Below are 26,944 nucleotides of genomic sequence, written 5' to 3'. Positions count from 1 at the left end.
TATAGACCTAAATGTAAGAGCTAAAACTATAAAACTCTTAAAAGCAAAATAGGAGTAAATCTTCCTGACCTTAAGCGAGGTACTGATATATTAAATATGACACCAATAGTATAAGTAATTTAAAAAAATGATCAACAGGACTTCATCAAAAATAAACACTTCTATGCTTCAAAAGACACCATTAAGAAAGTGAAAGCATGGGCCACAGATCAGGAGAAAATATTTGCAAATCATATATCTGATATATCTAGTTATATAACTCAATAAGACAAATAGCTCAATTTTAAAAATAGGCAAAGGATTTGAATAGACATTGACATTTTATCAAAGAAGATAAACGAATGTCCATTAAGCACATGAAAAGATGGTCAACATCAGTAGTCTTAGGGAAATGCCAACCAAAACCATGAGACACCACTTTGTATCCACTAGTATGGCTATAATTTTAAAAAGACAGTAACAAGTGTTGGCAAAGATAAGGAGAAACTGGAACCCTTATACATACATTGCTGGTGGGAATGCAAAATGATGCAGTCACTTTGGCAGTTTCTTAAAACAAATATACCACATATTCCAGGAAGTCCATGCTCCTACTTACACACCCAAGGGAAATAAAAACATATACCTGCACAAAGATTTGGACATAAATGCTCATAGGCAATATTAATCAAAAAAGCTAAAAAGTGGAAATAACCTAAATGCTCACCAACTCGTGAATGGATAAGCAAAATGTGCCAGACCCATATAATAGAACACTATTTGGCAATAAAAGAAATAAAAGTACTGATTTGTGCTGCTACATGGATAAAACTGAAAAAAATTATGCTAAGTGAAAGAAGTCAGACACAAAAGACCACACACCGTATGATTCTATCCATATGAAACACGTAGAAAAGACAAATCCATACAGAGAGAAAACAGGTGGGATAGGGATAGAAACAGGGAGTGACTGCAAATGGGCACAAGAGGTTTTTTTGGGTGATGGAAATGCTTTAAAACTGGACTGTGGTGATGACTGTACAACACTGTAAACAATCACTGAATTATAAACTGTAACATAAAAGGACTGTATCTTATGGTATATAAATCATACCTCAATATAGCTATACCTCAAAAACTATCATCTGTTGAGTTTTGGTATACTATCTGAGAATATTATCAACTTCTATCTGAAAATTATCTTAAAATACTCCACCTTTATTTAACTTTCTGTGTGAGCTTGACTTTCCTTCACAGATGTAACCCAAAATACACTGAAACAGATACCAGCTGTTTTCTATGAAGCTAGCCAGTAAAGATTTTTGCAAAAATATAATAAATAGTAAATCTCTTCTCATTAAAAAATTTTTTATTCTTAGAAATAGTTTTCATAAAAATTTTATGTTAACATATAATGGGTTTATTTTTTAGATGAATTAATCAGTATCTAACATTTCCCCAGTTTTAATTTCTAATATGGTAAATACTGATATGTATAACCCACATAAACAAAACCTTTGGAGGTATACAATAAATTTTTAGAGTAAATGAAAGTCCTGAAACCAAAACTTTTGAAAACTTCTCTACAACCAAGCTCTTTTAGCCTCTAACCTGGAATGTCCCAGAAGCACCTTTGCCAGTTATTTGTTCTAACTGGCCTCTCTCTACTGCTCTCTGCAGAGCATTCTTCAACAGCTGAGGCCTGCAGAGAAAACAAAAATAGCAATAAATATATTAATGAGGGAAAAGAAAAGAAAAAAAAGATCCAGGGTTATTCTAAGGAACTAAAGTTCTGTCTAATACTTTGTTAAAATGGACAATAAAGTAATAAATTGTTGGCACCCTTAATAAGTGGCATTCTTTTTTTTCTTCAGGCAAAGAAGCTAAATCGGTACCTGTACATACAGAACCATGTACCATACAAGCCAATTTCCAACCTGCCAGGGTACTCCAAAAATCTATTATTTATTATCATCAGACCACAATAGCAACCAAACTCTGTAACCGAGCAACGAATGGATATTTTTAAAGTCCCATCTAATTCCGATATTCTCAGAGACAAAATTCTTAGATTTTTAAAAAACATACACACGTTAACAAAAAAAGCAAGTCACTTTTTACAAACCAGTATCCAAACGCGGCCTAACAAAATACAATTCCGAGAAAGAAAACAGATTGTTCTTAACATAGTAGCCCTGCTTCAAGGGGATTGTAGTTTAAAAAACAAAAATCAAAAAACTAGCTCATCAAAACCAAACAGTAGGCAAGAAGAAACTGAGTATCATTAAAAACGTAAGAACAAAGTGTTAAAGCAGAAGCCGCTGTCAAGGAGCAATGGTCCAAACGCTGGGTGGAGAATCTCAGGTGCAGGGAGGAAACCAATCAAGTTCAGCTAGGGCTTAAAGGGTCCGTGATATGGAACAAGACAGAGTCAAATGGAAAGCTACACTTCCAGGCCAACAATAGGACATCTGAAGAAAGGGTTAATCATAACCCAAAAGTTCAGTAATATGCTTTGCCACACATCCCAAGAATTACTAGAATAACACTCAATGAACAGAAAATCATGAGATTTACTTGAAACTGGTTACTTGATAAACTGAAAATAACAACCTGGCAGCCCACTGAGGAATTGAGGAAGGCCAAACTATTACCCTTTGAGGTGCTTTATCAAGCTTTGATACTTTTCTTTGAATTTTGAATCTTTTATCTAACCACTAAGCATTACAGATTAAGCTTACACCAGTTATTAATTACATTATACATATGCTTGGGGAAATCTCATTTCCTGACACTCCAAATGAAGATACTCCCTCCCCCTCAAATCCCAATGAAAGTGTTTCTAAGCCAGTGCTATTTCATTCAAGACACATATGATTTATGCCATAAACCAAAACACATGGGTCACACACAGAACTGTTCATCCCACAAATATTTACTGAGTATTTATTATGGCTATGCAGGAATAAACACACAGATCTGATCACTAGACTCAAGGAATTTAAGAGATGAATGTAACTTTGTGATGTTTTATTCTATGTAAAGCTGTATTTTTAAATATATGTTGCAGTTAAAAAAAAAGAGAGAAGATGAATACATAATATTTATGGTAGAGAATGATAAGGGTCAGGGTTGAAGTATGGGCATACAGCTTTGGGAACACAATTAAAAGAATGATTTAGCTGTCAAACAATTTTTCTATTAGTTGCTCTATACATTAGAGTGCTTAAAAGCTGATTTCCAATAGAGGATCACATAGCTTAAGTAAAACACTGAAACCCTAGACTCTTTGGTCAAATTAAATAACTAATCTGAGGAGAACCTTAACTAAGGTTCAAATGCTCTAGGAATGAGCTATCAGTTAAATCAATTCCCTTCTTAACATTTTCGTGTTCTCAGCAATACCAATCATTACACTAGCATACACCCTGTCCTGGGATTTTAGAAATCTCAGAGTTCTATCACTCACTCCTACCTTCAGGTAAAACCACACTTACCAACTGCTTCAAAGCTCAGATTGGCCCTTTCTCTGTCATCACTGCTATAACCTTAGTACAAGCCTCCAAGCTCTCCCTTCCAGGTGCTGTTCTTTCTGCTTTCATAGTGCACACCATCATTAGGTCAACACTCTATAGAGGAGTCCTCTATTGTTACTCAGTTGATCAGGTGACAGGTCTTAATTGCTTCAACCCAGCTTCAAAGCCTTGTTAGTCTAGATGTACTCAAACACAGGTTTCTCTCAGTTTCCAAAGAATGCCAACTCTTGCCTCTGAAATTTTTTCATAAAGCTCCATGACTTTCCCATTCTATCATCCTATCTAAATGCTACACATTCTAGACCCACTTCAATGGGATGGAACCCAACTGGAGCCCCATCTTAACTGGATGGGACCCAATCAAGCCCAATCTCTTTAACTCACTGCTAACTCCCAGACACAATTCTTTTGCTGAAAAATTCTAGTCTGTATCACACCATCTTGTACTTAGTATGGTGCCATGTGCTGTTCTAAATGTTTTACATGTGTGGAATAAACAAGAGAATACAACAATCCCAAGAAATAGGTACTACTATTGCCCACACTTTACCAAAGGGGAAAAGTTAAGTGACAGAAAAGTTAAGTGACAGTAAATTTAAGTCATTTCTCCAAGGTCACAAAGCTAGGTAGTGGGCGAGCCAGGTTACAAACTTGAGCAGTCTGATTCCAGATTCTGCATTTTTAGTCACTATGTTATGCCTGCACTTTTCCAATATAAAACAGTCTTGAACTTGGAAAAAGCAAGAGGTTTTACCTGAAAAACGAAATAAAGTTCTGGCTTCACCAGTGAATAGCCAGGTAACCCTAGGTAAAATTTTTCATCAGCAAAACTCAACTAGAAATATATATTTTTAAGTCTATTTTGAGAATAACAAAGCCATGTAATTAAACAAAAGTGTTTTTAAAAGACCTATACAAATTTAAGGGGCTGTTTTTTTTTATTCTTTTTTTATGGCTGAGTAGTAGTCTACTGTATGGCGGGTGGGTGTGTGTGTGTGTACACATATACACACCTTCTTTATCCATTCATCTGTCCATGGACATTTAGGCTGCTTCCATGTCTTGGCTATTGTAAATTGTGCTGTTATAAACACTGGCATACATACATCTTTTTGAATTAGTTTTCATCTTCTCTGGATATATGAAGGCTGTTCATTATTGTAACAAATTTTTTTTTTAAATAAGATCATTAGACCAGCTTAATGAGAAAACAGGGAATAAGTGATTGTTGGTGGCTATGTTTTTCAATTGTGGAGAACGTTCAGTCTGCACTGAGAGGAAAGAACGAAACCAATGCACAGCGAAAATCAAAGCCAAGGGATGGAAAGCAAAATACAACTGACATAGCAATGGTTCCAAGTGGCAGGAATCTAAATAAGAGAGTGACATCAATCTGTTAGAGATACACAGACAGAAATAAGAAACTAAAGAGACTTAAAATTACTTAGACTTTAAACTGTTAAGGAATTAAGGGGCCTATAAAGAAATTAATATGTTTACAGAAAAGTATAGAGCAGAAAATTGAATCTTGGGCTATGCTCCTATTTTCGTATACTTCGAAAGAGAAAAATCAAAGAGTGTGATGAAGTTACACCATACACAAGGATTAGATACTAAAATCTGGTTTCTAATGCCATATGACAGAATTTCCTTTGAAAGTTTCTAAAGGTACCTTCTTAGAGGCCAAGCCAAAGCCTATGTAAAGCCAACATACCCAGTTTTTCTCTAGGGTTGAAAAAAATCATTGTTGTCAAATAAAGGAGATAACTTGCGTGTTATATAAAGAGTCTTTAGGAGGAGGGTATAGCTCAAGTGGTAGAGCACATGCTTAGCATGCACAAGGTCCTGGGTTCAATCCCAAGGACTGCCTCTAAAACTAAATAAATAAACCTAATTAACACCCCCCCAAGAAAAAACTAAAAACTAAATAAATAAATAAAGTCACCTAGAAAATGTTAAAAAAACAAAGTCTTTAAACATCAGAATCATATTTAGTATGGTGTGATACTCAAACCATGACAATTACATTGGAATTGAGACTAGCCAATAATACTAACACTTGTTGAGTGCTTACTACATGCTAGCCACTGTTCTAAGTGCTTAACACGTACTAAGGTTCCTAACAACCCTATGAGGTGTATATATTGTTCATCAATGAGGAAACAAAGAGACACAAAGAGATAACTTATTCAGGGATATAAAGGTGGAAAATGAAAGAATCAGGATTTAAACCCAAGGGGTCTGGTTCCGAAGTCCGTGCTGTTTGCAGTGCTCTGCAGCCTGATATACGGCGGCAGAAGTTCATGTCTCATCTCACACGCCAGGCATATGTTCCTTGAAGCAGAATGGCCAGGTGAAGGGCCCATATAAATTCATTCATTCAGCTAATATTTACTGAGCTTCTACTGCGTGCTAGGCTTGGGGAAAATAGAAGTGAACAATATAAAAATCCCAGCCTTCAGGAATCTGACATTTTAATGGTGAAAACAGGTAATTTTTTTAAAAAAGCAAATAAAACATGTAGTATGTTAGAATGTAATGAGTGCTATGGAGAAAAACAAGGCAGAGAATTAGAATTCGCCATGCTGCGAGAGGAGAGAAAGGTTGCAAATGTAAGTTAGGTGGTCCTATCAACAAAATGCCAATGCGTGGGCCATGTTGGGATGTTGACTTGAAAAAAACAACTGTAAAGTCACTTTGGAGACAACTGGAGACATCTGAACATGGCCTGAGTATTAGATAATGGTAAGGAATTATTAATTTAGTTAGGAATAATGTTCATATAATGGTTACGTTCTCTCAACATTTACATGTATGTTTGAAAATTCCCAAAATAAAACGTTAAAAAATAGTAAGGCAGTCAAGGCAGGCACGTGGTGATACTAGAGTGAAAACGTGAAGGAAGTGAAGGAGTAATTAAAATGGATTACGGGGAAAAACCACCCAGGCAACAGGAACAGCCAGTGTGAAGTCTCCGAGGCTGGTAAGGGAGAGAAGAGCAGTAGGAGACGCAATCACAGTGTAGTGTCTCACAGGCTATTTTAAAGATTCCGGCTTTAAACTTTTTAATTGTGAGGGAACCATGAAGCCACTGGAAGGTTCGAGGAGCAGGGAGATATAATCTAGCTTACATTTTTAAGAAGTCTTATTCTCATTGCTATGTCAAGAATAGACTGAAAGGGAAGGAGGATAGGAGAAGCAGTTCGGAGATTACTGCTCTAGCACAGGTGAGAGATGCTGGTGGTCTGGAAAAGAGTGGTAATAGTGGAGGTATTGAAAAGAGGTCTGTTTAGGGATATACTTTAAAGACAGCGTCAAAGTAGTTGTTTACAGATTACATTTAGGTGTGGGATAAAGAGAAGGCACCAGAGCTCAAATCCAAGGTTTTCGGCTTTAGCAACTGGGAAGATGATACTGCTACTAACTGAGATGAAGGAGGTATGGGGGGGGGGTACGCAGCCTCTTTGGTGGGGTGGGAGATAGGGGAATCAAGAGTTTAGTTTGGGCATGTCAAGTAAGACATACAAGTGGTGATGTCAAACAGGCATCTGTATTATGAATGTGGAGCCAGGAGGGAGGTATGGGCCAGATTTATGTATCTGTATATTAATATATATATATGGTATTTAAAACTTTGAGAATGTAAAGAATTACCAAGTCAATGTGGACAGAAAAGACAAGAGGCCTAAAGTCTAACCCTGGGGCAGTCTTATATTAAGGAATCAAGAGATGGGTAATCAGGAATCCTTCGGGTATTGAGAAAGAATGGGTAGTGAAGTTGGAGGAAAACCAGAAAGGTGTGGTACTCTGGAAGGCAAGTGAAGACAGTATTTTAAGCAGGAGGGAGTCGTTATGAACTGACCACTGAAATTCGCAATGTGGAGGTCATTGGTGACACTGACAGGAAGAAGTACTTCAGGTAAAATGGTGTGTGAGGGGGAGTGCAACAAAAGTGGGTTGAAGAGGCAGTAGGAGGAGAGAAATTACAGACAGCAAGGATAGACAACTCATGCTTTAAAACCGTGCTTTTCTTGCTATTTTCTTTGGGCAAGTTTAAGTATGGCTAAATTTTCATATTAAATGTATGTCTGACAAGACTCCACTACAGTCACAGGTACAGAAAATCACAGTAAAGGAAAAAAAGAGATTCAAAGCAGCAGCTACCATTTAATAAGACAGTAAGAGAAGGTTTTCAGGTTCATCGCATCTCTGGGTTGACAATCCATCTATTATCAGGCAAATCTGTTTCAGCATAAAATGACAACAGGAGATGTTCCCAAAGGCAAGAAGCAAAGTTACGCTGCCACCAATAGCACAGCCATGTGGAGAGAAAAGAGCTGAGGGAGAATGTGGTCTCCAGTCATCAAAAACAGTAAAAAGAGATAAAAGTGAAATGTGTTTCCATCTCTCAATGTGTATACAATGCATTTTGGACCCAAAGTTGTATTGGTGGCTCATAATCAGGGCATAAGAAGCATGAAAAAAAATCAAGATATTAATTTCAAATTTTGTTTCAATGATTCCCTTTTCTTTAGCCTTTTTGCTAACTCTTTAACTGGCCACTCTGAAGACCACTAAGTGCTCTTCTGAAAATGTGGCAGAATTCTAGGCTGAAACCTCAAACTGTATGCGCCTCAGTAATTCAAGAAAATATTGGTACTAATCTATATCAGGACAATGTACATCTCATATAGAGACTGCTTGTAGAAAGGACTCTGGATTAAACACAATTTTCCAAGAGTCAGTATAACAAAGGTCATACACAAACACAATCAAAACACAAACTCTGTGAATTACAAATTTAAACAAATTAATGTGTCTGCATGAATCCACAAATAAGCATGTACGACAATCTAATCAATCCAGGTGATTTTAAGTGGCAATTTTTAATAGATGAATTATTATCAAAATTTGGAATTTTACATTATATGTTTAAATGAAGAAAATATGCTATTTCTATGTAGGAGTTAAGTGCTACAGAAGCCTGAATTCTCCTATGTTCTCAGTTACAATGCTAAATAAAAAATGAGTTACCAACCACCTCATTCCCACTAGGATGGCTACTATTAGAAACAAAAACAAAAACCCTAGAAAATAAGAATTGGCGAGGATATGGAGAAATTAGAACCCCTGTGCACTGCTGGTGGGAATGTAAACAGTATAGCCACTGTGGAAAACAGTATGGTGGAACCTCACAAAGTTAAAAATAGAATTATCTATCATCCAGAAGTCCACTCTAGGTATGTGAAAACTGGGCCACAAAGAGATACTGGTACACCAACGTTCATGGCAACGTTATTTCACAATTGCTAAAACGTGAAAGCAATCCAAGTGTCCAATGACAGATGAATGGATAAACAAAATGTAGTGTATATATATATAATGGAGTATTATTCAGCCTTATAGAGAAAGGAAATTCTGACACATGCAACAACACGAATGGACCTTGAGGATGTTATGCTAAGTGAAATAAAATCAGTTACAAAGACTGTATAATTCTACTTCTATGAGGTATGTATCTCGAGTGGTCAAAAACCATAGGGACGGAAAGTAGCAACGTAGTTGCCAGAGGTTGGGGGATAAGAGATAAACGGGGAGTTCTTGTTTAAAGTGTACAGAGTTACAGTTTTACAAGATGAAAAGACTTCTGGAGATGGATGGTGGCAATGGTAGCTGAAAATATTTAGTACCATTAAACAGGGTACCCTTTACGGTTAAGGAGGCAAGTTTTATAATTATGTGTACTTTATCACAATAAAAAATTAGAAAAAACAAAATTAAAAAAATAGGTAGCTGAAAGAACAGTTAAACGCTGAATATTCTAGTAGATGACATCATGAAAAGAGTTACCCGATCAGTCTTACAAAAGTCAATACGTGGTTTGAGTTTCAAAAATAATCTACATATTGAGACCTGAAAAGGAAAACATAATGGGACAAAAAAAAAAAAAAAAAACCCCCACACAAAAAAGGGTCTTATTCCTAGCTCAGCTAAAAGTAATTCTTATTGAATATTTACTCTTTCTCCTTTCTCACAAAAAAAAAAAAAAAAAAATAGGGCTAAGGAAGTAATAGACATCTGTGCTTTGAAGTCCAGGCCTGTGGTTCATACCTGATGTCCACTCTCAGCTTAGGGTAATACTGAGACACATATTTCCTGATGAGACTGTAGGAAGCTTCTTTAGGTTCACAAAGACGAGTGAAGGCCAGTGGGAGGATATCCTCCAATTTTACTTGCGGTTCTGGATCCACTGCAGAGCTCCTCTGAAATGTAGTATCAAAAATTATCATCATCACAGGATATAGAGCTTTCTGTTCAAAAGCTTCTATATTCAACTCAAGGCCTTTCCTCAGTTGACTGCCGGATCAACTAACTAACAGAAAACTATCCCTTTTTTGTACGTTCAAACAAGTCACGCCACAGTGGTACAATGTCACTTGTGTGGCAACTTCTTTGAAATAAAAATTTCAAACTGGGAGAGTTAAAAATATATACAAAAATTAAAAGGTATTAAAGATCTTAGTTCATTCTTAGCCTTCAATAACAAAGAATGAAAAGGATCATGCAGCACCAGACAGCAATGCACCAAAGTTCATTTTGAAAGTGTCTGAAAGCTTTATAAAGAAGGTACAAAAATCTTCAGAGTTGTAAAAATAAAGATGTAGCAGATGATTTCAATTACTGAGAGAAAATACTACATACTTCATTTTATTACTGTATAAACACTTATCATAAATAAAATTATGTGTCTTGGTGGGGGTGAATATTACCATTTACAAAAAAGAAGAAAAATTTGCTCTAAGTATAGTTTTAGGGTCTAATATTGGCTAAAAATGTACTTGGATGCCTCCTCTAGTTTAAACAATATTTCACAAAAAGCAGTGTAATTCATTACAGCTGACCCATAACTCAATATAGGGCAGCTAAGTGCACGGGCTCTGGAGCCGAAATGCTTGGAGTCACTCACTGTCCAGTCTACTCACTAGCTGGGCAATAACGAGCGAGTTAACTATGATCTCTCCAGGCCTCCACAGACAGGCTGCTCTATGCATAGCAAACACAGTGAAGACTCAGTAAAGCTACTTTTAGTAGCAGTAGTATTACAGTGCTCAAACTGTGGTACAGACTTCCTACCTTTTTGTTTCTGGATTTCTGCGGTGTTTTCCTTGATTTTTGGACCACAACAAAACTTCCGGAAGCACCTTTTCCTTTCACCTAAAACAAATTAACTTTAGTTGTATTAACCATTATTTAAAATTATTCTGGTATTCATATCGATAACTTTATACTAGACTACGTGAATTACAGGGCATGGTGATACAAGAACTAATGCAAAGTGCTGCTGAACTCTTCAGACAAGAAAGAACAACAACAACAACAACAACAACAAAAAAGAAAGAACAACAAATGAGTCAAAAGACTTGGGATCCAATCTTATTTATGGTACCATCTAGCTATTCAATACTGGAGAAACTTGAAAACCCTCTGAGCTTTTGTTTCCTTACCTACAAAACTGGGGAAGAATGCTATTGTGATACTAGGTTAAAGAGAGTTTACTACAAGCTTTCAAAAAAAAAAAAAAAGGAAGGAAGAAAGAAAAGAAGTCATGGAAGGAAGGAAGGGACACTATCTTTTGGGGAAAGTGAGGAAGACAGCTCCTTGGCAAAAGTTCAGAGCCTAGTTAATCTCAGACCACAATGCTTCCTGTAGACTGCCCATTACAGATTATTACTGCCTGTGGGGAAGATTATCTAATAATTTTAGACACTGTACACGATGATATGTGTAAGTCTTAACATACATTTCCACAGTTTACAAAGAACTTCACATTTAACCTGAGTCCTCCATACCTTAGCTTTACTTACACTGCTATGAATATAGCAAGCAAACTGAAATGCTTTCAGCCTATAAAACTGTTTGAAGCATCAAACTGAGGGTCAGCCTATGAGGCAAAATAGGTCACAAACTGTATTTTCATAAAGAAAAATGCAAATCCAGCTCATGATAATCAAATTAAGCAGAAAGGTATAAAAGAAAGGCAACAGGATTCTGGGAATGTGAACCAGATTCTTAGAACCATCTTTGCCACTGCCATGGGACCTTGTTAGTTACTTCATCCCTCTAGACCACTGAAGAGTATTGAGATAAGAAAGTTTATGCCAGATTTAGATTTTAAGCAATTTTTAAAAATTGAAGTATAATTAATTTATAATATTGTATTAGTTGCAGGTATACGGTATACTGATTCAAAATTTTTATAGATTCCATTTCATTTAAAGTTATTATAAAATATTGGCTATGTGTTGTACAATATATCCTCGTAGCTCAAATAAAGTTTTGATGTACTATGCAAAGTAACACAGATTTATGCCCGAAATCATTTTGGTTTTATTATTATTCTCAATTTACTCAGGTTTATCTGATGCTCCCACAAGTTTTAATAGTTTTAGATACTAATAAGTTAAGCTGAATCTATTTATAAAGCTAATTTATAATGATAACCAGTCTAGCCACATAAGTTAGTTAACAAACCTTAGACAAGAATAATAATCTTTTTTGCTTTCGCAATAACAGGATTCCTCAACCCCACCTCTCATCTTCAACACTACATAATCTCAAGCACAAGCAGCCTCCAAAGAAAATCCAATTAAAAGTACAAGCAGCTAGAAAAAAAAAAAATCACACCATCATATTGCTTCTGTTCTGTGGAACAGTTATCTTATTAAAGGTAACTGGCACCATGATTTTGAAACCTAATCTCAGATAACAAAAAAGGTTAAGCTTAAGCATTTCATCATCTTGTTAACTTATTTTAGCAAAGAAAATCACAAAGCATCAAAAGCCTAAATGTTATTAAAATAAGGATTTATAGCTAATATATGTTGAAATGTCTAATTACAAACAACTGTTGAATACCTGTTTGATGACACCTCTATTTAACTCTCTTTTCAGTGCTTGTTTAAGGAGGTAGCCCCTTCTCTCCAGCTCCAGAGAAGGGTACTTATGGATGATGTATTTTCGAATAGCAACTACAGATGCACCACTCTTCTGGAAGCATGCCTAGGAGACAGATTTATCAAACCATACACATTAATTTAAACTAGCTGTTTTTCATATATTTTCTGACACGTTTTCAAAATAAGTTATTTTGGAAGTGAACCTGATAATGGATGATAAGAATGGCAGAGAAGAATGAACAGTATTTCGGGTAACTTCAGTTCATCATGGCTGCAGAGAAATACAGAATTATAATATTTCTGCAACAATTTTAAACTGTTCAAAAGAGCCAAAGAGAAGATATAACATGTGAACAACATTCTGTGTGTTAATGAAGACCCTCTTTCTATTTTAATTATTTTCTATACCTAGAAGACAGATCTTAAGCATTAGAGGGAGGAAAGCAGGACATTTCTATTGCTTGCAGATCTGGCCCATTTTACGGAATACACTTTGGCACACCAGAACCAATACTTCTATGCAGGTTTTGCGTGAATGTCAGCAGGTAACATTAGCAAAGATAATCTCAATAAATGGCATAAAACTGGGTTTACAGACGGCAAATCTGAAGGGGAGCTCTGGATAACAACGAGAGCACTCAATTGCAATTTAAAGTACCCTCTTCCACATCCCTCCTATTTACCTATATTCCATTTTCTAATGCCCACTGCAGACTCAAGTAAGTCATTATGTCACGAACACTGCAATTTTTTTTTCAAATGCTTTACATTTTGAAACACACAAGCAACACTTGTTTTTTATCTAATGGACTAGTCTACCAATTTTGTGTAGTCACTGTCTATAAACTGATCATAGATTTTACTCATTGTCATTGGATAAAGACTTGAACATTATTTTATATACCCGCAATAAAGAAAAGTAAGTCACAGACAGATGGACCAGCAAAGACTGTACAACACAATGATTTAACGTGGATGATATCAACTTAAGTTAACAGGAGTTGTGTTAGTATGGATCACTTAAAGCAAATGTCTCTGATCTATTACAACCGATTGATGTTTACTCCTGATTTTATAAGAAAACACAAAGCAAAGAAAATCAAGCAAAAAAAAAAAACCATGCTAATGTTACAACAATCCCTTTTTCCACCAAACTGATGACATGAAAGTAGACATCAGGACTTCTGTTTGATTCGGCAAATCATATCAGTGGTCTGAAATCATGATTTGTCACACTGTGTGGAATACACATGACATACATATATACTATTTCATTTGTACAAATATGCATAATCATATTTAAACTTTTCTTTAGGCCAAACTGCACTGTTTAAATTTTTTGTTTTATTATTTTAAAATTTTAGTCCCTTCTCCACCCACACTGTAACCCTGCTCCTCCAAACCCAGGCTGAGAGGTCACAAAGTGAAATCTGAAGAAAGGCCACACAAAGAGATCTCACTATAGTTCAACTATCTAGACCAAGAAACTTTTCTTAATGAGTTAAGAGTGCTCTTGAAGGAGGGCGGGAGAGGCTGGAAAGCAAACCCTTTCCCCGTTTATCTGTCAGTGTTGTCTTCTCAAATTCTAATAATGGCCACCAGGCTTCTCCTTCCTAGGCACACCACCCGTGGTTAAATTCGTCTGCAGCCTTCTCTTCCCAGTTCTCCCTTAGATCCTAGCAACAGGGTCCCTGGAATTAGAGAATCTATGGCTCCTATTTTATTTTTTTAACGGCTTCTATTTTAACTCCTCTTGTCATCTGATAACGTGAGATAAACAAGGCAAAATTAACCAGAAAAATTTATACACAAAAAAGGCAAGGTCAGATTAGAAGATAACCTTAAAATAAAAAAACAGTATCTAATGATCACACAAACTAATGAGAGTCAATGAATTTCAGCAAAGTTATAAAGCTATGGAAGAAGAACAGCTTTTGTAAGTATTTTGGAATGACTAGGTGATGAAGCAAAGCAGTAAGGTGTCCAAAAGGGTTTCTTATAGCTCAGGTGTGAAAGATAACCAACTATTACTATTAGACACTGAGCTCTGAAAAAGGACCTAAAGATAGCATACTTTTTTAAAATAAAAATCCTCAATGTTGTGTACAGTTTCCTTGAGTCACAGCTAGATTTCATAAGGACAAGGGTCCTGTCTCTCTTACTCTATGCTACAGCACTAGTAGGACTGACTGCCTGATACAGAGAAGCGAGTCCTTAATTGTTGAACGAATAAACATTTTCAACCTTCAAATAAAAACTGTATTTAAAATAAACTGAGTAAAAAAATTAATAAATCTAAAGATAAGTTAAAAATATTTGCTACAGTAAATTTGAGGTTTTAAAAAAATTAACAGTGCTCACCAAATGTAATAGTATTATAAAAAAAAGGAACCTAGCAATGGCTGTCTTCTCTTTAATCTCTTTAGGAAGCAGAGCACAGGAGTATGCCATTTTCAAATAAGCAAAAGACAAACAGAATAAATCTAAGATGAACTGCTTGAAATAAAAACTTGCCTTAATGGCCTCAGTTAGGATTGCATCCATCTTGGGACGTGGGGAGGAAGCCATCGGTGTTTGTTTCTGGGCCCTGGCTAGCTGGCTGGCAGAAAGGGTAGCCCAGGAAGGTATTGTTTTTTTCACTTTCTTCTCCTTTTCTTTAGACTGATCTTTCTCACTTTAAAACAAAGAATTGTTATTATGCAAGATAAACTCTTCAGAAAGAGGTATAAAGTCAGAAAGAAGAAAAGACTAGAGAGGGATAAAAAAAAATCAATGTTTTAATTCATTTCCACACTAAGATGATACGGTAAAATAAGCAAAATTCTACAAAATAAAACATTTTTTTAAAAATTGGGTACTATAAATGAACCAAAAAGGTGTTCTCTCTCAGGTGCAAGAGAGAGGAGTCATATAAATTAGCACTGGCATCAAAGGCCAGTACACAAAAGAAACCAGAATTTTAAAACGTATTCTTGTAACAACTACAATAGATACAATTTAGTATAGCGCAAAGAACTCAAGCTCTGAAGTCAAAATACCTGGGTTTGAATTCTAACTCTGTATTTACTAGCTGTGTGATCTCAAGCAAGTGACCTGAGTCTCAACCTCCTCAGCAGTAAAGCAGTCATATAAAACACCAAATATTTCACAAGGTACAAGAAATTATGAGATCATACTAAAAAAATAATTTTGTGAGCCATAAAGCATTATACAAATTTTATTCTAAGTAATAACATTCCATGCATCTGAAATACAGGGTAGATGCTAAAAATTCCAGACCTTACATATCCCTATGAAACTGATGAAGGATTCCCTGAGGATTATGCCCAGAAGCTATAGTTATTTCTAAATTATTCTTTTATTTAAAAAGTAATTCGTAACTGTTCTCACCAAATATGAAAAGAATAGAATGAATGCTACCAGCTGTCCTGCAAAATAATTTTTAAATTAAAAAAGAATCATCATCACATTGTACAGATTATCAATACCAAATTTTGCTTTCAGATTCTCAAAGTCACCCTCCAATTGAATAATTCATCAAATATATAGTTTTATGTCACTCTAGCAATGTCTTGATATAGAGTAACACTTTCTAACATAAGCAGGTAAAAATGACCCACTCCCGGCACAGAGACAGGAATAAAATAGGGAAGTATCTCCCAGGTCAGATCTTTATAGTCCTGTTCCATTTCTCACCGAAATTACATCAATGCTTACAATTAGCAGACACTCCCACAATGAATTCTAACCACACAAAAGAGCATTCCAAAGCCAAAAGGAATGAATTTTGGATTATGCAAACCACTGTTCTGATAACTACTATAAATTCTAATAGGCCATACAACTACACTGCAAGCCTATTTCAAAAGATAATTCTAAAAAAAGTAAATTCAAACAGCACATATCTAGCAAAAACCAATGTTATACCACTAAAAAATCTGACCTACAGTCCTTTCACACAGTCTTCAAGTACAAACAGCAAGAAGGTTTAACTCCTTACTCCTTTTTGGTTTCCTCAGAAGACTTGTTTTCTTCCTTCTCTTCACTCTCAGGTTCTCCCTTTGGCTGCTCTGTCTCACTAGATGTAGCAGGTGGAGTTTCATTCTCTTGTTCTTCTACAGTGGAGATAGATTCCTCTGAACTTACATCTGGTTCTATAAAAAATAAATAAATAAATAAATAAATCAGGTGAGAAATAAATACATTAGAGCCTGAGTCAATAAAAAGGATAAATGTTTTTAAACAGATAAACCAAATGTTCCAATTAACAGCTGGATTCTAAAATGAACAAATGACTATGAGTGCAGTTTTCTTTCCTTCTTTATGTCACTCAAATTGCCTATACAGGGGTCACTTATTGAGACCATTATGCGAGAAAAGGAGAAGCACCAGGAACTTACACAGCAAGGGGAAGTCATTTTACCCCAAATCAAACCTCTTTATAAGATTAATGATCAGATTCACAGGAAGAAATTAGCCATTTCATAATTTGACAAATCTTACTAAGAAAATACATAATAAAAAATTAATATGTATTTCCAAGTGAAATGATTGGGGCAAGAGTAGAAATATGAGAGGAGGAACACTGAGGTCTGCAGCTGCTTGTGTCTTTTCTCAGCATGACTCTTTAATCAGCTGCTATAAAACACAGAATCCCAGGAAATAGTTAGGCTGGGACTTCAGAGGACTTCAGTGGCCAAAATCAAGCAAAAAATTAAAAGTAAATGCTTGAAGAGTTTGGTCATTTAAATTATGTGAACTCATTACTGGCATAATGAAGACTTCTTTGGGGCCTTCACATAAACAAAAGAGAAGTTTTAAAAATGCCACTTCCTTCTTATAGCCTAACCACACATACAATGCTGAAGGAATTCTAGTTTCTCAACAAATTAAAATTCTAAACCATAAATTTCACGATAGTAAACTATCATCTGTAAATCACCCTGGGTTATGCTCTTCAACCAGATTTGCATGAAGTCAAAAATCCCCCCATATATGTTCAGTCAAAGTCAAAGCTTCATTCAGAGTCAGATACATCTGGATTCAGGTTCAGACTTCGTAATTTCCTAGCTTGGTATCTTAGGGCAAGTTCTTTGACCTCTTCAAGTCTCAGAAATCTTACCTCCTAGAGTTAATATTAGCATTACAGGAAGTGTTTTAGGGGAAAGCTGTAGGCCAGCATTTGTACTATGTGGATGATTCCCATCCTCTTTTGCCTCTTCTACTGCTTCTACAAATGTTTCACAAGTATTAAGACTCGAACTTCATTATATCAATGGTATTTGGTGATACAGACAACTACAAGATGTACTTTTTAATCATGATGCATTTTTTATTGCCCCACCCCAACCATGTGACTTAAATGGCTAACCTAACTGGTTGTGTAAGAAGTTATTTTCAGTCAGTCATGTTTACTTATTTATACATTGCCTTATCCTGGATGAATGGATGAAAAGCTAAGAACCATTTATTGAGTTTTACTCTAACAATAGAGGTATAAATTTAATTCCACTTTATTTTCTCTTAATAGTTGATGGTTTAATAAAGGTTCAATCACTCAATAGACATTATGCATTATGTATATGATGTTTTCTAACTCATTATAAACTACTGTCTGCCTTTGTATTAAATGCAGTATTTATAAAATTTAAAACATGAGTAGAGTCCAATTATTTTCATGTATAAAATACTATAATGGGACAGAGATAATATAAACACAACATGTGAAGTGTCTTACTGGTCCTTTACAAATTCTGGGTTGACTTTTCTAATACCATAACACCTTAACACTCTGGTATATTTTGAAAACTCATGTTATTAGTGATTTAGTGGCTTCAGGGGGCTGTTAAACAAACGTGGACCAAGATGGGCCATCAAGTGTGGCTCATCTCAGTGTTGGACAAAACAACCTATCATCGACCCACGAGCACCTATTTTTTTTTTTTAATATGCTGATTCCCATGTCTCCTTACTGCCTTAGGCCAGGGTACCCACATTACTTATAGTATTCACCTGAAGATTCTGAGACAAAATCCAGGCTCAGCTGGAAAAGAGTATATCCCTGGGGCACCAAGGATAAAGGCAGCAAGGGTGCACGTATTATTTTATGTGTAATACATGCTGGTCAGCAAATATTTGGTTCTAACGGCCACGACAGGAGCAGCACCATGTGCTCATCCATGGCAAACCTGACATAAAAGGCAAGGGAGAAAGGAGAAAAGGGTAAGAAAAAAAAGAAAAAGGTCGTGAGAACAAGGAAAGCAGTTCCACCTGAAAAAGTGGCCAGAGATGCCACAGAGAAGCACAAATACTCCAAGTTGGCGGTTCTACCTTTCTCTTGATTTATTATGTTCCCACATCTATCCGGTCAATATTCTCTCCACCAACATCTCTGTTATAAACCAATGTTTTGATCACCCACTCACTTCCTGAAGGCCTCCTGATGATTTCTGGCTGAGCCTTCCACTGTCCATCTTGAAGGCCCAAGCCCTCCACTCTTCCAGAGTCTTCATCCCCACAACACTGTATGCCCAGAAGCTACTCTTCAACTGTTCCTGTTCTCTCCAACCATCTTTCTGTTTTTAATTCCAAGAACATGAAATTTTCACCTTCTAAAAATCTTGAGAGACAAAATGAAATTCTTTCTTTGCCCACATGGTTTAGAAATACCAACAGGTACCACTTCTCTCTCTAAATGTTCCCCCCAAACATTGAGGCATGACAAAAGAACAATTAAGTTCACGGGAATTTATAGGACACTCCAAACTGGAGCAGAAACTTCCGCCTTTTTAGTTGCCCACTGCTTTACTTTACCTGGCTTTTCTTCCTCCCCTTCAGCGACCTTGCTCTTGGGAGGAGTTTCCCGGGTCGAATTCACAGCTCGGCGAATCGGCATGGTGTTATCTTCTACCTTCTAAGAAAAGAGATGGCCATAATCACACGAGCACAAAAAATTCTCTTCTTTCTCAAGGGGCAGGTGTCAGATGTAGGAGAATTCTTCAAGTCGACTCCAGGATCTGATGCAAATTACTCTTAACAAGTTTTTAAAAAAATAAAAAATGATTTTAAAGAAGTGATTTTCAAAACACTGTATTTTAGCTAGAATTTCAAATAATTATACTTGATTTGGGATAAATTAGAAGGTTGGAGATTTTTCTCAGGAATTTGAGGGGAAAGGAAAGATGAAAAGAACTTTGTATCTACTTGATTTGTTCAGTTTCACAACCCAAACTCCCCAAAGTAGAGGAAGGAACAGGTACCAAGAAGGCCCCAGAAGGGCCTGAAGTCAGGGACTGATCCAAGAGTGAGCTTCAAGAATGTGTCAGCCCCTACCTCACCTAACTTGTCCGCGTGGATCAGCTGAGCTCCTACTATAAGTGGGAGTGCCTTAGGATGGACGAGTTCACCTTGAGACGTATCAGTCGCCATTTAAAATAATTTCTAGGCCCGAGTACAGGTTACACTCTGAAGCCTCTGCTGTTAACCACAAGGATTTTTCCTAATGGTTTCAGTGTGGTGAAGAATCAACCTAAAGCACAGAAAAGACCTGGTATGAAGATTAACAGAAACAAAACTAAACTAGAACATCTAAATTTAATACACACCCAAAGGGAAACAAAAATTAACTATAAAATTTATAGTTAAGCGACAGATGTCCTGGTCAGTTATTCTGAAAGATAAAAATCACTATCAAAATACAGACTATGTAAAGCAGCGACCAAGACAAATGCACAAGCCATAGCAGCTGTTGCACCTTCCACACGAACAAAGGCAACAAGGACAAGAAAGCTCGTAAGGACCCTAAGCCCATCCCCTCCTGCGACTGTAAGTAACTTAGAAAGAACAGAATGAGACCAATGAACAGTTTAGTCAATGTTTATTCAAAGATCAGTTCAGTAAAGAGAGAAGCTATTGTTACTGTTTTCAAAGGGGTCAGGAAACTTAACTGTAATCTTAATTCCAGCTCCATCAGAGGGCAAAAATAATGCTGAAAAACATTACTTTCTAAGAGCCTCCAGACTCAGTAAAGCAAATTCAGACCATCACCTAGAAGAACAGGTATGCTTCTAAGACCTTGTCATATTTTTAATGTTAAACAAAACTAGCATGGAAGAAGAAAATTAAATAGTCAAAAATAAAACCCATGTAAGCTACTCAAATTCATCTGATCATTCACACTCTCTGCCCACCTCCACCACCCCAATCTCATCTGGGACTCAACAACATTGTATAATAAAAATTCTTCTAAAATATAAGAAAATGATCAGTTAAGTGTTTAGATCTCTGCGCTAATGAGCATTAATGAAGAGGTGGGGAAGAGCAGACCAGTCATCAACTTCTTTAAACTCTAACCCTCTCTAGAAATTTAAGAGCTTTCAATTTGTCAGGTAATAGTTTCAAGCTCTAAACATAGAATGCTTTTCACATTTATAGCGAAAATCTTTTTATGGGAACACCAAAAGCAATGTCAGATTTGTGAACTATCCAGTCAACTGCAATGAAAGGCAGCTGAAAGAATTCAAGATAGTATAATACACTAAAAACTTATTATCAAGAGTAAAGTAGGAATATCATGACTATTTAAAAATTATTGTTACAAAAACTTCTTAAAATGCTCACATAGCCAATTCACCTCAAGAAACAGAAAATAATAAAAATAAAAGTAGATGTTTTCTAGCCTGTGAAAAGTTGGGTTTACGGTCATTATTTAGGTTTGTGAAAGCTAAAAGTCTATCTTGGAATAATTTCAATACATAAATATCCTCATTCATCCAACTAGCACTTACATAGTAACATATTTCCCTTGATGAGAAAAAAAAGCAAATCTGATACTTTTACACGTAAATACCATACAGAAGTAAAACTTCATGATCAGGTTATTCTTGGTAAAGTGATACTGCTGATGAATTCAACCAATGATAACACTAGCTAGGTTGAAAACGATACTGTGAAGTCAACAAAACCTTCAGGAGTCTCTGCTCAGAGTATCTTTAAAAAATATTTTCCCTGTAAATAAAATACTGAAAAAGGTGTTAAAACCTTTTCAATCAACTCTGTATTCACTAATTGCTCAAAATTAAGTTTTAAAAAAGGGAGTGGGGGTGCACAGGAAGCTATTCAATGCCAAAAAATAAAATTGACTAAAATCAGGGCAACAAGTACATGGTCCATAAAGACATCAGAGACCATTAACCTAAGGACAAGAATGATAGTTTAAATTAGGCCACCTAAGAAGTATGCCCAGGTTAGAACTGAGAAATAAGTTGGTTTGCCAATCTTCCTGGCTGCATCCACCAAAAGAGATCCTGACATTCTCCTCCTTAAAATCTATCACCACCCCCTTTTTCAGTAATCTCACCTCCTACCACTCTATCCATCACTCTACTCTCTTGACTCCAAAAACACAGGTCTTCCTTTGGTCCTTAGACTGTGCTTTGCTCATCCCTGAACATGCTGTTCCCTCACTGGCACATTCTTTTCTCGATACTTCTATCAGGTTTCTGCTCAATGTCACCCCTCAGAAAGCCTTCCACCCTCCTTATTCTTCTTCAGGTTTCTTTATAGCATTTAACATCATCTGAAATTCAGTATGTCTGTTCACTTGTTTATTATGGTTGTCTCCCAACAGAACGTAAGCATGCCTAGGGCCAGGACTAATTCATCACTGTATTCCCAGAACCTAAAATGATGCTCAGCACATACTGGGTGCTGGATAAATACTGGGGGAAAATAGTTGAATGAATACTGACACCTGACAGTACTTATTACTATACTCCATATGTGTGAAGAACACTTAAGAAAATAAAACTAAATATTTAAAACTTAATATAAATATTAAGAAATGTTTGCCTCTGAATTTCCCTAGTAAAGGTCATGAAACTTAAAGCTTGTCTATAGCACTTTCTCTAAAATAGGTTGGTTAATGAGTTATTTCCTAAATTCACTGTTCATTACAGAGCTAAAACAACTATATGGATAGTTAATTCACACTGCCTTAATATCACATGTACCTATTAATTTAACTTTTGTTGCTGCACTTCTGAACTATCACACTTCCTTCGTAGGCTGCTACACTTGTTCCCTGACAGAGATCTTATCTGGCTGGTTCACTGCTGCAAACTTGGTGCCTAAGAAACATGCAAGGCACAGATTAGGTGCTCGACAAATATTTGTTAAATGCAAGAATGAACAGATAAAGCTCAATAAGTTTTTCGTCTGGGTTCTTAAATGTGCCAAAAACAATCTGAGTTTACCTGTGGTTTATGCGGTCTTCGGTGGTCATCAATCTCCCTTTTTATGTTTTAAATTTAATGTTAGATTAACAATAGACGACAAAGATTTGCTTTTGCAGGGGAAAGGCTAAGTTGTTTAAATGTAGGCAATAAAAACAAGTTTGTAAAAGTATGAAGTTCTTAACTTCAGAGTTTTAATTTACTTTCTCTCCACAGAGAAAACATTAAAATAATAAGTAGTTAAACAATATACTTGTTTACTGACATCCTTGAAAAATACGTATTTTAGGGAAAGTACTATTATTTCATATTTACCATAAAATGCATGCAATTTATTATACATTGTTATTAGCTATGCACTAAATACATCAAACTGTTCTCAATCTAAAATCTTTCATTATATTCAGACCTCACTATGTCAAGAAAAGCATGCCTATAATTTGCTAACAACTTTTTTCATTTTTGCATTTCAATAAATCTACTTATTCACTAAATTAATGTCTATCTTGGGCACAGACGCAATGGACACTTACAGGGGCCCTCCTCACAAGTCAAGCACAATCTAACTGGCTAGAGTTAGGATTTTTCATCTGTACACGAAGAGTTCAGGATATTTCCTCCAACTTTCCGCCTTCAATCTTCCAATTAAGCTTAAAAACAAAGCCAAAAACACCCTCTAAATGTTACTTCTACTTTGAAACACTAAACTTTTGAAAGAAGCAACAAAAAAATGTAAAAGCTCGTAACAATTTTATGCCTATGCCAGATTAAACAAAATTACCTTCCAGAAGAAAACCAGTCACGTCTAACATCACTCTAAGACAAGTCAGTTTGCCCATGAAGTCCCAGGTGAATTAATTTCTAGGTCTATTTCTACCCAGATTCTCACTTTTTAAAATAACAAAAAGTCAGGAAGCATTACAAACACCAGAGAGAAAATGTATACGCAGGAAGGGCGGTAAAGTTCACCTTGTCCAGTCCTCTGTGGAGAGAACACTCCCTCATAAAGCTTAAGTGACTCGTCCTCGGTTACAGACAGTGGTCAATTCGGTATCAAAACTGAGATATGGGGCTGTCACTTCACCACTCCTGCCTCCACCTCTTTATAAAAGCTCATATGCACAAAATTGTCTTTATCAACTAAAACCACATTGTCTAAGGAGCGGTGAGTAACAAGCTCTAGGAAAGCCATACGGGAAAACGAAAGCTTAGGCCCGCGTCGCAGCAGAAGCAGCAGCAGCAGCACTACTACTAAGGCTTTTCGGGGCGCCAACAGCTCTGACCCGGCGCCCAGACCGCCGAGAGGAACCGGGCAAAAAGACCCGCAGCACAAAGAGGCAGGGAGCGGCCGGTGTGGAGCGCGAGCACACGGCGGGGGGAGAGCGGCGCCAAGACGAAGGCAGCAAGGCAGAGGATGGCGGGCTTAGCGGCGGCGGACACCGAGGCGCGGCTGACAGCTCGGGCTCACGCTCGGGGATGCACGGCGGGAGGCCGACGCCAAGACACCGGCAACGGCCGCCCGTGCGACGCAAGAAGCGGCGGCAGACCGCCAGCACCAGCTCTCCGCGCACTCACCACTGGGAGCTCCGTAATGGCGGCGGCGGCGGCGGGGGCGGAGAAGCCGGGGGGCGGGGCCGCCGCAGCCAGTCACCGCCGCCGGCATCTTTCGAACCGGCTCCGAAAACCGCTGAGGGTGTGGGGTGAGGGGCTGGGCGGGGGCGAACAGCGGGGCCCGCCGCGGACCTCGGGAGCATGCGCAAGCCCTCAGCCAATCGGAGTGCGGCGGGAGGGCGCAAGCGCACTGGGACGCAGGGCCCTACATCAGGAAAGAGCTCCCCGAGCTCCCCCACCTCCCCCCGTCCAAACAAAACAAGGGCGGGAGCGCGCGCGCCAGAGGGCCCCGGAGGAGGCTTCAACTAGAAGGGCAGGGGGGAAAGGTCGCGAGGCGGGGAGGGGGAAGGGGCGGAGCGGCCGGGGAAGGCAGACAAAAGGCACCACCTCCTGGGACGCGAGCGCCCCGCCCCCTCCTCTCCGGGAGCCGTGTCGGCGCTCCGGACGAGCGGCCTCCGCCACTCGCCTTCGGGGTCCAGCGAGCCCGCGCCCATTCCCCGCCCGCCTGTTCCGTCCTGCGTTACCTCTGTGCTCCCCCCTTCCTGGCGCCCGCGTCCCGCGCGGCTTCTCCGCGCCGGTCCCGCTGCCGCTCGTCGCCTCCGCCGCCGCTGTCCTGCAGGCCCAGCCGCCGAGCTCTACCGCCCCGCCCCCCTGCCCGCGGCTCCGCGCGCGCGCCCCCTGCGCCCGCCCCGCCCCCGCGCGCGCCGGCGGCCGCGCCCCCAGCCCGCGGGAACGGGGGGAGCGCGCGAGACTTGCCTCCCCGGTCGGGCGCGCGGGGGCGTGAGAGGGCGCTCCGGGACGCGAGGACGCCGGGCGGGGCTGTGCCTCCGCGCACCTTTCACCCCGCGCTGCCCGGGCGGCGCCCGTTAGCTTGGGTGGTGCGGTTTCGGTTTCCCTGCAAGGGCATTCTTTCCACTTACTCTTTCTGTACTTTTTAGTTCAGTCCCTGGTCTTAACTGGTTTCGGCTTTGGCGATCCGTCTGCCTTTAGAAGGGTTGGCATTTCCTGCTTCTCACCTTAGCCACGGCACAAGAACTACCCTTCTTTGAAGACCGTGGAATAATTAGAAACCCAGCTAGCGGAAAACTCAGTACTTCACATTCGTTCCCAATTAAGTATCTATACAGTACAGGGCAGATAAATGACTCAAGAAGAGAACTGTAAAAGTTGATTGATTTTCTAATCAGTGAAACGATCTTCCCTGGCTCCCTAATCCGCAATCTCAGGGAGGGTTCATTCAACAAGGAAATTTTGGGGATTAGAAAACAGGAAAATCCCTTTGAATTAGCACACTACGTTGGTATCAGCGTGCTTAGGCTATGTATGTACTGCTGAAAAATGTAGCTTTTCAAAGTCGGTGTAGGAGAATTCGATGTATTTAAAGTAGCTGGTCTTTGTCCGGAGTAGAGGGAGTTCGGGTTATGAATATAGGGAAATAAACACTGCAGTTGCCTTGAGACTCACAGCAGTGTGACCAACACTCAAATGCATGTGCCTGTCACTCTAAAGATTTATTTTGAAACCCTTTAAGCACTTGCTAGCCCAGTCCTCGGGCTCTTGCCATTGCCATGACCACTGTCTCACCAGTTTTCCCAGGCATGGCCATCCACTCTGTCAGTTCCGAAGTCAGCTGTATGAAAACTTCATCACCATCACCAAAAATTCCTTATGAGGTTGGGGGTGATTAATGTCCCAATGGGATTAGCAATGCCCTGGCACTCCGGTGTCTTATTAAACGTGTTCAGAAGGGGTTTTGGTCATTTTCTGCCATTTCTTCAATCTGCTCACTTCCTTTCTTATCAATATTTCTATCTGTCTCCCTTTTAAAATACTCTTCCATTTTTATGTATTCATATGCTTAAAACATCTTACCTTTCTTCTCTTCCCATAAAATGTCTTCAGCCTCATCTCATGCAAGAAAGCTGCACATGTAAGAGCAAACTAGATTTCTCCTCTCCACAAATTTTTGCTACACACACACATACAGACACACACACACACCCCTTACTCTGTCGTTTACAACATGTACACCCAAGGAGGGGAAACCCTGAACAAAATTCTTTCTTGAGAGAGAGCACATGGAGGCAGGTGCACACCCCGCCAAACATGCACTAAAGCTAATCCTGAAGTCTGAAGCTGTCTTTCACTCACAAAAGGATTTGAAATTTTTATTGTACACGTATGTTGCTTAAGGCATTTTTACCTCTGCTAAATGTAACATCTGGTCAGTTTTGATTTTTGTAATTAGCTGCATCTGAGTTAAGACTCCATAGGGGTATGGTTTTTATAGTTTATCTCATTTGGCTTTCGTTGAGCTATACTAGTAAAAACATTCAGTTCTGTTTGTTAAAAACAGAGTTACACGACAATTTTTGTACACTTTGCTTAAGCTGTTAGGCTGTTTGACATTCTCCACTGGAGGGAACGTGCACCTTGTCAAGTTTAGGAGCAGGTCAGTTCTTGTGAAGCATATGGAGGTTACGGTCAGAGAACCAGTAAGACCCTCACACTGCTATCAAAGTCCTTGAAGTTCCACCTTTCATTCCTTTTAAGCTCCACTCTCTTCTACAGTACTTTTTAAATGCTAACACCAAAGTGAGCTACCATACAAACCTCAAATTGATGATTG

General features: G+C 38.2%; 1 protein-coding gene across 7 annotated transcripts in view; it reads right to left on the bottom strand.

The window, feature by feature from the left end:
- HP1BP3 (heterochromatin protein 1 binding protein 3) overlaps positions 1–24,980 on the bottom strand; it is a 32,838-nt gene extending 7,858 nt beyond the window's left edge. Inside the window, exons 1-9 of one of the 7 annotated variants that reach the window (XM_072975206.1) lie at positions 24,840–24,980; positions 19,805–20,000; positions 19,286–19,385; positions 16,473–16,626; positions 14,987–15,146; positions 12,432–12,575; positions 10,650–10,730; positions 9,627–9,778; positions 1,591–1,681 (exon numbers count right to left, since the gene is read on the bottom strand). In XM_072975206.1, coding sequence (XP_072831307.1) covers positions 1,591–1,681; positions 9,627–9,778; positions 10,650–10,730; positions 12,432–12,575; positions 14,987–15,146; positions 16,473–16,626; positions 19,286–19,385; positions 19,805–19,900 — 978 coding nt within the window. In that variant the 5' untranslated portion in view covers positions 19,901–20,000; positions 24,840–24,980. Of the gene's footprint in view, positions 1–1,590; positions 1,682–9,626; positions 9,779–10,649; positions 10,731–12,431; positions 12,576–14,986; positions 15,147–16,472; positions 16,627–19,285; positions 19,386–19,804; positions 20,001–24,172; positions 24,397–24,839 lie in introns of those variants that run through there. The other 6 variants (XM_072975209.1, XM_072975207.1, XM_072975208.1 and 3 more) reach the window with 6 other exon arrangements.
- Between the last annotated feature and the right edge of the window lie 1,964 nt (positions 24,981–26,944).

This window comes from Vicugna pacos, chromosome 13 (assembly GCF_048564905.1).
Source record: "Vicugna pacos chromosome 13, VicPac4, whole genome shotgun sequence".
NCBI lineage: Eukaryota > Metazoa > Chordata > Mammalia > Artiodactyla > Camelidae > Vicugna > Vicugna pacos.
Note: the sequence above shows the minus strand (reverse complement) of the source record. Positions and strands in the feature narration are given on the sequence as shown.